At 57.0% G+C, this 12,203-nt stretch overlaps 2 protein-coding genes across 3 annotated transcripts in view; both read right to left on the bottom strand.

The window, feature by feature from the left end:
- Window positions 1-1,541: 1,541 nt before the first annotated feature.
- PSMC3 (proteasome 26S subunit, ATPase 3) lies at window positions 1,542-7,402 on the bottom strand. 2 transcript variants are annotated; one of them, XM_023756610.1, is made up of 13 exons: window positions 7,384-7,402; window positions 7,213-7,290; window positions 6,893-6,976; window positions 6,249-6,374; window positions 5,465-5,569; window positions 5,289-5,351; window positions 4,888-5,025; window positions 4,312-4,455; window positions 4,053-4,201; window positions 3,100-3,196; window positions 2,735-2,880; window positions 1,900-1,981; window positions 1,542-1,727 (listed from the first exon to the last, which is right to left on the bottom strand). In XM_023756610.1, the coding sequence occupies exons 2-13, from the start codon at window positions 7,237-7,239 to the stop codon at window positions 1,617-1,619; spliced, it is 1,272 nt and encodes a 423-aa protein (XP_023612378.1). In that variant the 5' UTR covers window positions 7,240-7,290; window positions 7,384-7,402; the 3' UTR covers window positions 1,542-1,616. The 2 variants fall into 2 exon arrangements, with proteins under 2 accessions (XP_023612378.1, XP_006092010.1); XM_006091948.3 differs by having other exon boundaries at window positions 7,213-7,393.
- Window positions 7,403-8,695: 1,293 nt separating this feature from the next.
- Window positions 8,696-12,203, bottom strand: part of RAPSN (receptor associated protein of the synapse) — an 11,405-nt gene continuing 7,897 nt past the window's right edge. The window contains 7 exon segments of the mRNA XM_023756531.1: window positions 8,696-8,877; window positions 9,330-9,424; window positions 9,426-9,530; window positions 10,486-10,539; window positions 11,032-11,154; window positions 11,229-11,327; window positions 11,830-11,988. Coding sequence (XP_023612299.1) covers window positions 8,805-8,877; window positions 9,330-9,424; window positions 9,426-9,530; window positions 10,486-10,539; window positions 11,032-11,154; window positions 11,229-11,327; window positions 11,830-11,988 — 708 coding nt within the window. The 3' untranslated portion in view covers window positions 8,696-8,804.

Raw genomic sequence — 12,203 nt, 5'->3', positions numbered from 1 at the left:
GACCTACGAACGGGCGGCTTTTTCCCAGCCTGCCCCAGAGTAATTAATCCAGGAAGGGAGCTCCATCCATAAAGGTGTCTCCAGGTTTAGCCTCAATGAAATTGTTATTTTTCATTAAAAAGAAAAACGTCTGAATGTGCTGAGTGTAAGGACAGGACCAGGCCCCGGGAGGCGCTGCTTCCCCACAGCGCTGTCTACCCAAGCCAAGAGGACAGCCTCCACTAGCCCGTAGGCAGAGAGCAGCATGTCCGCACAGCACCGCCGAGTCTGCTCAGGGCTGTGAAGCCCGAACTGCTGTGCCCACAGCCTGGCTCCGAATCATTCTTTTCAGCAAAAAGGGACCCGCTGCTCCTGACTGACACACCGGGACCTGGTGGACACGCGCCTGATCTGTCAAGGAAGGAACCCGGGCTCCAGCCAGCACCCCCTCCCCTTGGCAGCGCTGGGGCTCCCATGTGGAGCCTCAGGTGGTGCGTGCAGGTTTACTAGGGTGTCTGACAGGTGATGCCTCAACTGGTCAGAAGAGGGAACAGGGAATGCAGGAATGGGAACAGCTGAGCCGGGCAGGGGACAGACCCAGTCCTTCAGAGGCCGTGCGGGGGCTCCTCAGGCAGGCGTGGGAAGTCGATGATTAGGTGCACCTCAGGGCACTGTGGGAGGAAGGCGGGCCTGGAGGTGGTGGGATCACAGGGGAGGGATCGGAGCTGGTTAGGAGCTTGACCTCCAGAAGGCCCAGGCCCAGTCTGTAGCCCAATTAGGCATGTTCCTCAGGGGAAGGGACCAGGGACCAGGAGGGTGTAGGGGCTTTTGTCAGAGGGCAAGTGAGAGCTGCTGAGTTCTGAAGAGCTGCTGCTTTGAAAGGCCATTCAGGGGCGCTTTCAAAGCATATGGACCAAGATCCTGCTCAAGGTTCATTTTCAGCTGAGGAAATGGACCAAAAGAGCTAATGGGGCCCGACCAGGTGTGGCTCAGTGGTTGAGTGTTGACCAATGAACCATATCACAGTTCGATTCCCAGTCAAAGCACCTGCCCGGGTTGTGGGTTCGATCCCCAGGGGCGGGGCGTGCAGGAGGGGCCAATCAATGATTCTCTCTAATCATTGATGTTTCTATCTTCCCTCTCCCTTCCTCTCTGAAATCAATTAAAAATATATATTTTTTAAAAACAACAGCTAATGAAGACATGTGGAAAAACAAGAGGCTTGGAGGCTAGGAAACAAAGGTGTTTCAAGGGGAAAAGGCTCAGAGTCTGGCTCTACAAGAAAGCGAGGCCAAGGGCCAGAGCACCAAAATGTGGAAAAAAAGGCTGGCTCCATGTAGGGCCTTCATCCTAGGGCTCCAGCACCACCAACCCTGAAAGCTCAGAGGTGGGGCAGGGAGTGGGGAGGGAGGAGTCTGGAGGGACCCATGGGACAGGCCTCTGAGGGCCTCGCCGTGACAACCGGATTGAGGCCACCGCTGTCTTGAGTTCCAGGCAGGAGTGTGGGGAAGGGGTTTCGTGCGAGCACCCCCACCCTTCCACTAAGAAGCGATAGGCAGGTGTCAGAGACCTGAAACCATCTTTTATTATGAATGTTAACCAGCAAGAGAGCAGGGGATGGGGTGGTGGGCGGCACCCTAGGCATAGTACTGCAGGTTGGCTTTCTTCTTGGCCTGCACCTCCAGGATGCCCTCCATGTAGTCCTCGTGGGTGAGCTCTGTGGCGCCCCTGCGGAGTGCGATCATGCCCTGCACCCAGGACACACAAGCTTCAGGGTGCCTCCCCGCACCCTAGGCCTGGCTCCCGGGGGCCAAAGCCTTTTCAGCCTCTTCCCCTCAGCAGTCCACTGGCCAAGTCACGCTGCCCTGTCCAGGGAAGGGGGCAGGAAGCACCCACCACCCACCTCACCCCACCACTCACCGCCTCCACACACACAGCCTTGCACTGGGCCCCGTTGAAGTCATCTGTGCAGCGGGCCAGCTCCTCGTAGTTCACATCAGGACTGTGGGAGGACAGATGCCACAGGGCTGTTACCTATGGGGACAGGGCAGGGGGAGCAGATGTGCTCCCACGCGGCCCCACCCCGTCAGCTCACACTGTGCCTCGTTCTCTTCAGGGCACAAGCTGGGGGAAGCAGGCTAGACAAGGTGGTTTCTCTGTCTCGAGCTCCAGCCTTCTAGAAATCTGTACCGGAGACCCCAGGGACCTACTCAGGCTGAGGCGGGGGAGCAGGAGGGTGTGGAGATAAGGATGGCCATCTGCCCTCTCCTGAGTAGCACAGGCCGTGTCAGCATGCTGCTACCACTTAAAAATCTCACTTGCCGAGCACTGTGCTTGATGCTGCCACAACCCCATAAGGTTGGTGCCATTACCCCCAAGTCCCAGATAAGAAAGCTGAGGCTCAGAGAGGTATGTCACCTGCTGAAGGTCACAGAGATCCAAACCTAGGTCCACCTGGCCCCTGGTTGGGCTGTGCCCATGTGCTGAGGTCAGCGAGGCCGGGAAACGGAGGCCCTCTGGCCTGCAGACCTTCCTATCGTGGGGGGGAGAGGGGGGGAGGAGGCAGGTGGAGTCTAAGGAGTAGAGCAGCCACAATTGGGAGTCTTGGCCCCTGCAAGACTACCTCAGGCAGGCGGGGAGAAGTGAGGTTAGAAGATGACACACAAAGGTGCTGTGTGTGAACGGGCTGGGAAGGAAGGGATGGGTGGAGGCCTGGGAGGCCAGCACGAAGCGCCTGCTCCTGGTGTCTGCTCACCTGACGTTCATCTTTCGGGAGTGGATCTGCATGATTCTGGCCCTGGCCTCCTCGTTGGGCATCGGGAACTCAATCTTTCGGTCCAGGCGGCCGGAGCGGAGCAGGGCAGGGTCCAGGATGTCCACCCTGTTGGTGGCTGCAATTACCTGAACAAGGAAAGAAGCAGCAACTTGAACTGAGGAGAAAGGGGTTCAGACTGGCAGCAGTCATGGCCACAACAGGCAGAAAGACAGCCCAGGGTCCAGGTGAAAGGGCAGGGGATGTTCAAGACAGACCCCAATTCCTACTGTGGCTGCCATAGCGAGGTAACTGGGAAGGTACCCTGGCCTCTAAGCCCCATGTTGTTCACCTTCGACAATACTCACCTTGACCTGGGTGTTGGGCTGAAACCCGTCCAGCTGGTTGAGAAGCTCCAGCATCGTCCTCTGCACCTCCCGGTCCCCAGCCTTCTCGCTGTCAAAGCTGAGGCCCGTAGGAGGCCCAAGACACTGGTGAGGCCACTGCTTGGGCAGAGCCCGCCCCTCCCCTCCTCTCCACCCACCAGAAGCTGAACCCAACCCACCCAGGGACTAGCTCAGAAAAGGTGTAACTGTGGACTGCAGCATTCAGAGCCTGGGGAGGCTCTGGGACCAGGTGGGGAGCTGAGGATAAAACCACCCACTGCCTGGGCCAGCGCCTGATGAACATGCCACTGCAAACTGAGCTAAGCTTAGAAATACGGGACCCAGCCCAGACTGGAGCGTAAGGGGAACCAAGGCAGGATCCCTGAGGAAGTGTCCCTCAGCTGAGATCTACAGGCTGAAAACACATCAGCTGGGCAACCAATCACTGAAGAAGAGGGAGAAGGAAGAGCACATTCCAGAGAGGAAACAGCAGGTGCACAATCTCTCTCGCTGCAGAGCCAGGGGGGCCTGCCAGCCCGGGGGGCTCTGGGAAGTTCAGAGGGGGAGGCAGGGGCAGAACCAGCATGAGGCCGAGGGGAGCAGGGACAGCCACTGAGGGGGCCTTGCAGGTCATGGGAAGCCCAGGCATTTAGCCCAAGCAGCAGTGGGGGAGGCCCAGGAAGGGTTTTAAGGAGAATCCGTCTGTGTGAGGGGCTGTGGGTACATGAGCGAAGTGACAAGGTTTGTGTAGGGAACACGCAGCCAGCTGTGAAAATGGATGGTCAGGGGAACAGGTAAGAAGCAGGGAAGCTAGTCAGAAAAGAATTTAGGAAGTAGAACACAAAAGTAAAGCTGCCATCACCCCAGGAAAGGGGACATGGTGGGATAGCAAGAATTTAGAACAATCTCCTTGGTGGTACCCAACACCCCCTTACCGCTTGGTGCCGATGGCATCCAGCTCATCAATAAAGATGATGGATGGAGCTTTCTCCTTGGCAAGGGCAAAGGCGTCCCGGACCAGCTTGGCACCATCCCCGATGAACATCTGCACCAGCTGAGGGCCAGCCAGCTTCAGGAAGGTGGCCTGCGTGGGGTGGGAATGGGGTTGACGCCATCAGGCCAAAAGCATGACAGGTCCCCTAGGGCCCTCGTGCTCAGCCTGCCCATCTCTCTCCATCCTCCCAAAGCACTCACCTTGGTCTGTGCAGCACAGGCCCGGGCCAGCAGCGTCTTCCCCGTACCGGGGGGCCCGTACATCAGCACCCCCTTTGGAGGTTGGATCCCCAAGTTCTCAAACTTCTCCTTGTGGTTCATTGGCAGGACAATGGCCTCCACCAGCTGCCAGGAAGAAGTCCTGGGTGAGGAGAGGGAAGCCCTGAGGGCTCCTACAGCCCAACCTTTAATGCTTTCGACCCCAATCTGTAACCCGCCTGTTCCAATTCAGGGACACTGCCCTCCCCTTCCCCCCTATCAAGAGAACGCAGAACCTCACTCCCATCAAGGCTGACTATGGTCTCTCCAGGAACAGCAGCACATGGTGGAAACACGGAGCCTGAGTTCCAGGCCTGGCTCTGGCCTTAACCTCCCATGACCCTAAGCAAATCATTCAATGTCTCTGGATCTCAGCCCCCTGAACTGTCACCCGGCATCCTTCTTGCCTCCCTAGGATGCTATGAGGATAAGAGGCACATTAGGGGAAGTGCCCTGGTCAATGAGGCAGAGACACACACAAGGCTGGCGAGCTGCTAGTGGCTGCCACACCTCCCTCACCTCCTGAATCTGCTTGTCCAAGCCCCCGATGTCACTGTACTGTTCTGTGGGCCTCTCGTCCACCTCCATGGCCTTCACCCGTGAGTCGTACTCTGTGGGTAGAGTCTCCAGGATCAAATAGGAGTCTTTGTTCACACCCTGGAGACACAGCACAAAGCCTTCAGATTTGTCCCAGCTCAAGGCCTAATTAATTGGCCGGGTGACAGGTATCTGAAGAGTGAAAAGAATGATACAGAACTGGCCAACACAAGATTCACAGAGCAGGGAGACAGGGTCTGACTCTTCGGGCTGCTCTGCTGGGAGACTCCGGGCCAGCAGTGACCTGGGCGGGGGGCAGGGCTCAGCTGCTCAGTGGGAGAGTCACTGGAAAAGCTCTGCCTGGGCTCGGGGACACCACTCACCACCAGGTCTCCAGGCTTCAGTTTTTCAGCATCCACCAACCCAATCACAGGCAGGAAGTATGTCTGTCAGAAAAGCCCAGCAGCAGCCTCAGTGACTGCCCTCAGGAAGGCTCCCGAGTCCTTTCCCACATCCACCCTCACCCTCCTCCGTTCTCCTTCTGTTGAGCCAGCCTCACCTGTCGTGTGGAGGTTTTGATCACGGCACACTTGCCCTTCCTCTGGGAGTCCAGGTCAATGTTGGCACCATCCTCCTCTTGGTCATTGGGATCAACGTCCAAAAGCTGGGAAGGGGAAGAGCTTAGATGAAGAAGCCGGGCTCAGCCCACTGAACTCCCCGGAGCCGGTGCTTCCTGGGCTGAGGCCGTCCCAACGCCAGCAGGGCTGACCGTCCCTACCTCGCTCCTCACTGGCCCTGAGCTCAGCAAGTGCAGTGGATAAACCATGGGATTGGTAAGACCTCTTGTTTAATCAGAGGTTCTCAACCTGTGGGTCGCGACCCCTTTGGGGGTGGAACGCGACCCTTTCACAGGGGTCGCCTAAGACCATCGGAAAACACATATATAATTACATATTGTTTTTGTGATGAATCACTATGCTTTCATTATGTTCAATTTGTAACAATGAAATTGGGGGTCACCACAACATGAGGAACTGTATTAAAGGGTCGCGGCATTAGGAAGGTTGAGAACCACTGGTTTAGATGATGCTTCTCTGCACAGACAAAGCTCATCTACCCCCGAGGAAAAGTAACCAGTAGAACGTTGGACATGGGAGGTTTCTGAGGCCTTTTCCAGCCCTATACATGCACCTAGACATGCACACTAGGAAGGGGACCCTCAGAAGGGGACCCCAACGTGCAATTTGGGCCTCAAAACTTCACCCACTCTTTCCCCAGTGGCCCATCACAGGCCGCCTCCACGCCCCTCTAACCCCGCTCTTCCCCTCCACATACACACACACCTCGATGACGTTGGAGACAAGGTAGGGCAGGGTCTTGTTCACTTTGATCTTCTCACTGTTCTCTTTGATCTTGTCCTTCATGGCTTGGAGCTCGTGGGTCACTCGTAACACTTCACTCTTCATAATCTGGGATGAAGACAAGTGGAAGCAAATGCTGGGCCTTGGCTGTTTATCGCAAGGCCTTGCAAGGAGTGAAGTCATGGCAGGGGACCCTCCCGCTCCCGCTCCGGCGGCTCTTAGGCTCCCTGAGTGCCCAGCCCCGCGGCCGACCTCCTGGTGAAGGAGTTGTAGTCGAGGGGAAAGCGTAGGACTTCGGGTCAAAGAGAAGTTTTAGGTTCCGCCTTTCATTAAGGGCTGGGTAGTTCACAATAAAAACCTTCTGGGCCTCAGTTTCCTCTCTGTAAAATGACCATTTCCTGAAAGAAGGATTTTCGGGAGGAATACGGAAAGACCTCGTTGGGAATGGCAGTCTGATTCCTACTTCCAGGCCTGGGCTCCCAACATCCTGTCCCTCTCTGGTCCCTCTTAAGGCTTAGTTTTCTTTTCTCTTTTTGTGGCCCAAGGAGGAAACAGGGTCCCCATGCTCCCCCCCCACCCCGCCCCCAGGGAGGCAGCTGGGACCCCGGGCCTGCCTGGACGCCCACCTTGATTTCACTGTCCAGCAGCCGTGTGCGCTGGATAATCTCTTCTGTGGACATCTTGAGCACCTCTTCCCCGATTCCATCTTGCTGTTAAAAAAAATTTTTTTAATTAAAGGCGCGTGCCCGCTTTCTCCAAGCCCACTCGGCCTCAGTTTCCCCGTCCGTAGGACTAGAACGAAGGAATCAGGATCCTTGCCCACATCCCAAGCGGCCCCGACCCTGGGACCGGGCCAGACCTCGACCCCCGAGCATCTCCTCCCCTCCCGCCAAGGTGGTCTCCCCGCGGGCCCGGCTCTAGGACCCCCAGCTGCCCCACAGCGGACCTCAGCCTCGTCCCACACGGTCGCCATCTTCTCCTGCCGAGTCACTGAACTCTCGAGTTTCGGCAGCAGATTCGTTTCCTGGAGGAAAAGATCGAAGATCGGACTGGGCAGGAGCCATGGCAGAAAATTAGTACTATCTTTCTTAACACCAGCCGTGGACTAGTAGCAGGCCTCTTTCTTCAGGTCCTGACTCTAGCCGATTTATCTCCAGCCGCGAATCTGCTTCTCGGGTTCAAAAGACCACGCGCGGGCACAGGACCCACCCTCGTGTCTCCTGAGAAGTCCCCGCCCTCGTCCTGTTTGTACTGTGCTATTGGCCGACGCGTGCAGTGGGCGGGGCCTGGATGTATAACCGGAAGGGGCGGGAGAAAGGGCGGGAGCCGCAAAGCCCTGTGGGAAATGTAGTCTTATTTTGGCCCATACCTGAAAGGGCGCTTTGGAAGGAGTGATTCAACCTCAGAGTATGGCCCAGTTAGGAATTAGGGGATTTGCACAACGGCTCTGCCTCCCAAACTATAAACAACATACGCCAGCCGTGTGCAAAGGGCAAAATAGAAAGGGGGGGGGGGGATATAACACCTCAGGCAGCATTTTTATAATTATTTATTAAAGTAGAAGCTGGCCACCCAGAGAGACTTCTTAACCAGTTTTAAAGAATGATCACTGCTGCTACTAACTTCAGAGCAGGAGCCACAGCACTGCCCCTGTGGTGAGAGCTCAGTTGGCAATGAGCCTCTACAATTAAAAATAAAAAAATAAACATCACGTCTGTAATCGTTTCTTTTCATCTCACTGAGTAAGACAGGTCTCTCTGGATCAAATGAGACTCATTTGTTGCACCTGTGTCCTCTGTTCTGCGTTAGGGCTTCAACATATGAACTTTGGGGAACACAATTCAGTACATAACATCTTTCTAATAGACTCTCTTTATGTATGTGTGTGTGTGTGTGTGTGTGTATTGATTGATTGATTTCAGAGAGGAAGGGAGAGGGAGAGAGAGAAACATCAATGATGAGAGAGAATCATTGATCAGCTGCCTCCTGTACACTTACACTGGGGATCCAGCCCGAAACCCAGGCATGTGCCCTGACTGGGAATTGAACTGTGACCTCCTGGTTCATAGGTTGATGCTCAACCACTGTGCCATGCCAGCTGGGCCCTAACAGACTTTCTGTGTTGCTTGATTATTACCATTACTGTCTATTGCATCCTCCCACCCACCCCTGCATGCCAGCAGCTCCTCCCGCAGAGATCTTTGTCTCTGGCTCACCGGCATCCCAAGAACCTGGAGGGGCAGCTGGAGGCACTCACACACATGTGCGGAGGGACACTTGTGTCTAAGGACGCTCACATGGGCAGGAAGTCAGAATCGCTGGGACCACGTACAAACGGTTTATTTTTCTATAAAGAACAAAGTACAAAGAGGTGGGCGATGACAGTGGGGCCTTGAGGAGCAGCCGTCGGCAGGCCTCAGATGCTGGTGGAGGCCCGAGGAGGCCTGGTGGTTGCTCCGGGAGTAAACAGGCGTCCAAAACATGGCCAGTCAGGGGTGGAGGAGCCGAGCAGGTGAGGTGACATGAGTGCTGACGATGTCACACAAAGCCAGGCTTCATGGAAGAGCGGCGGCAGTTGGGGCAGCTCCGGGTCCCATTGTTCTGCAGGCACCTTGGGAGGCAAAGGGCTCTGTCCACTCACTGAGCCCGTCCTTCCATCCTGGGCCAGGGCCTCTCTCTCCTACCCTCTCCTCTGCAGGGGCTTGGAAGGTGTCAGGGGAAGAGGATGGCCCTCAGTTCCCTGCCTGCAGCCCTGCTTGCCCATTGCCCTGGCCCGGAAGGGGTCACCTGCAGGTGTCTGAATGCCATGACCTTTCAGAGGCCTCTCGGAATTCTCTTTGGAGAGACTGATCGTAAGAATGACCACCTCGGAATTCTCTTTGGGGAGAATGATTGTAGGAATGGGAGGATCCAATGGGTTAATATATGGGAAGCTTTTAGGGACACCTGGGACGCAGAAAGCACTATGTAAATGTCTGCTGTCAGTATTACTATTGTGATTAGATCCTAGAGCACCCCAAAGAGGCCCGCGTGCCCCCTTTCCCGGCCAGCGGGAGCCCTCACCGGAGGTGGAAGATGTGGGAGCAGGGCAGGGCCTGCAGCCGGCTGTTCCTCTCGCCTATGGACTCCCCGCACAGGCCGCAGTAGAGCTCCGTCTCTCTCCACGCACTCGTGGAAGCGCACGACGTGGGCGCGCAGCTCCCGCTGCAGCCCCTTGCTGCGGTAGATGCTCTCGCTCAGGCAGTGCAGCTTCAGCTGGCTCAGCTGGGCCGCGGGGACAGCAGTGCGGGCGGAGGGGACGAGACCAGGTCAATGTTGGTGACCAGCTGTCCCACCTCCCCTTGCCCAGCCCAAGACGCTGTCCTGGAGTCAGGCCGTACAGGGTCCAGTCCTGGGCACGTTCCTGCCTGGCTGATGGACCTAGAAAAAACGCCCTGCCCTCTCTGGGCCTTGGTTTCCCCTCAGGCAGAATGAGGGGGTGGTGAGGTCAGTGGTCTTCACCCCTAGAACCAGCTGGAACCCCATGTTTCTGAAGGGTTTAATTGACCGAACCTGTTGCATCCACTCCATAATTGTTTTCCTGTTCTCGTTAAATACACACAGCAACTTGTTAGCATTTCTGAGCAGACCAAGATACTCGGGTACACCCGAGTGCTATCACCAAGCATTTTGGGACTATGACCCACCTTCGGAGAAATGCACATCTTGTAGAAGACTGTGAGAAACGCTGAGCCTGTTTTCACTGTTTAGAGGTTGGGATACAATTATTGGATTTAGAGAGGCCATATATCTGGGCAGTGTAGACAGGCCAGTTGCCAGGTAGTGGGATCCTGAGCACCCCTGAGCCTCGCCTTTCTCATCTGTAAAATGAGGCTCACTATACCCACCTGTGCAGAGAGACAGCGAGGACCGGAAGCCATACCTACAAGAGCCCTGGGATGCCCATCTCTCAGTGAGTGGAGGCCATATTAGGAGTTTTGATGACCATCAAGAAAGTTCTGAGGAATTCTGCTACCCTCTGAACTGCAGAATTCTCGCCCAGCCCTTTGCAGCGCTCTCTGGGTGAAAGAGAAACAGCCGGGGTCTGGGGGTGGCTGGGGCAACTCCTGGAGATCAGGAAGGGCTCGGGGTGTGAGCGGACTCGGGGGGCCCTCTCCTCCCACCCACAATCCCACCTTGGGCTCTTGACTCCAGCCCCAGAGACGGAATCAGGTCTGACCTTGTTGCCCACCTCCTCGGCCAGGTCCTGGGCTCTCTCGATGGCATCCAGGGCCTGGAAGGAAAGCACTGCTCTGAGCACAGAGCTGTCTGACTGAGGCCTTGGCTCATAGGCAAGGAAGCGGGTAGGGAGAGTGGGCATGGGGAGGGGGCCATGGCTGGGCAGCCGCCCTGTGTGTGAAGGTAGCAGGAGGAGACTGGGGTGCAGCTGCAATAGCTCTGTGGGTGCTGCCTCCTGCTTCAGTTTCCTCAGATGCAGAAGGGGAAACATTTCTGTCTGGTGGGGTGTTGTGCAGGCATGGGAAGCAGTTAAAGTATCCTGAGTTCACACCCCAGCTCTGGCCCTTTACTAGCTTAGCCGTGTGACTGGGCAACGTGTGGGCCTTCTCTGAGCCTGGAAAATGGCCTGGATGCCTAGATGGGGGGGTGGGGCGGGGGGGCTGATGTTAGACAACGTGTGTGAAAGTCCTGCAGAGGACCAGACCCACAGACTGTTGGCTGGGAGCCCTGGGAGAGCTGGGGGCCATCGGACCGGGCCTACCCTCACCTTGTCCAGCGACTTCCGGGCCACCCAGCATTTGGCCACACCCAGCAGCACCTGCACCTGCCCCAGGCGGTTGCCGATCTCAGTCATGATGCTCATGGCGGAGTCGTACCTGGGGAAGGCTGTCTGCACAGCCAGGTGGGGGTGGGGTCAGGCTGGGCCAGGCCTGCACCCCCTGCCCCGCATCCTGGTGACCTCACCTCCAGGTCCCCGCGGCTCCGGTGGATGTCAGCAAAGCAGAGCAGGCAGAGGGCCTGCAGTGGCCGGTCCCCGTGCTGCAGGGCGATCTTCATCGACTCCTGTGAGGGAGGCCGGTCGCTCAGGGCTGTTTGTCTGCCCCCACCACTGGGGCGCCCAGGGATCACCAACATCCTCAGAGCCCTACACACCGATCATGGTTCTTGGGCCCCACACACCGAGACAGTGGGGCCTCGCAGCACCCAGCAAAGTGGAAACTGAGGCTCAGAGAGCAGAAGTGACTCCATCAGGCCACCTGGCTAGGAAGAGGCAAAGCTGGGATTTGAACCCAGGTCGGTAGAACTTCAGAGATGGCTCTCTTCCAACTTAAAGTGTCCCCCAGGGGACGGGGGGGCACAGGGAAGCCCCCCACCCTGAGAATGGACTAGAAGGAGTGAGGTGGGGATGGGAGAAACATGCAGCCTCAGGGCTCAGCTATGGAAAGGCTGGAGCAGGAGCAAGACAGGAGGCTTCTGTGGGCTGACCTGGAAGGAGGAGACCCACCTGCTCTGGGCCCCAGACCCTGGCCCACACCACCCCCTGCCCGCTTCCCTGCTGCCCCACCTCACAACACTCCATGGCACTGCCCAGGTGGCCCAGCAGGCGATACGCCACAGCCATGTGGTACTGGCTCATGGCCCGGTACTTGAGGCTCCAGCCTTTGCCATAGTCATTGACGAGCTCTGCGGCCTTGCAGGGGAAGAACAGAGCTTTCTCGTAGTCCTGCAGGGACACAGGGAGGGGTGGGGTGAAGGGGCACGCTGAGCGTCAGGAGCTGCCCCTAAGTTGAAGGCTGTAGGCCCTGGCTTCTCTGGCCTCCAGGGGCCCAGGCCCTGCGGGGTGTTCATTCATCCTTTCTGGAATCCAGGGAAAGGGTGATCCAGGCAGGGGCAACAGTAGCCAGTGCGAAGGTGTGGGTTCCATGAACACAGGGATTT

Source organism: Myotis lucifugus, unplaced genomic scaffold, assembly GCF_000147115.1.
Source record: "Myotis lucifugus unplaced genomic scaffold, Myoluc2.0 scaffold_97, whole genome shotgun sequence".
Taxonomy (NCBI): Eukaryota; Metazoa; Chordata; class Mammalia; order Chiroptera; family Vespertilionidae; genus Myotis; species Myotis lucifugus.
This window is presented reverse-complemented; position numbering and strand designations above follow the sequence as displayed.

What these genes read in the sequence shown, in the direction of transcription:
- PSMC3 (XM_023756610.1), bottom strand. Translation starts at nt 7,239, where the DNA reads ATGGCGACCGTGTGGGACGAGGCTGAG. An exon ending in CCTGTGCTGCACAGACCAAG is followed by an intron (nt 4,202 to 4,311) that starts GTGAGTGCTTTG and finishes CACCCCACGCAG; the next exon opens with GCCACCTTCCTGAAGCTGGC. An exon ending in AGGCTGTGTGTGTGGAGGCG is followed by an intron (nt 1,728 to 1,899) that starts GTGAGTGGTGGG and finishes TCCTGGGTGCAG; the next exon opens with GGCATGATCGCACTCCGCAG.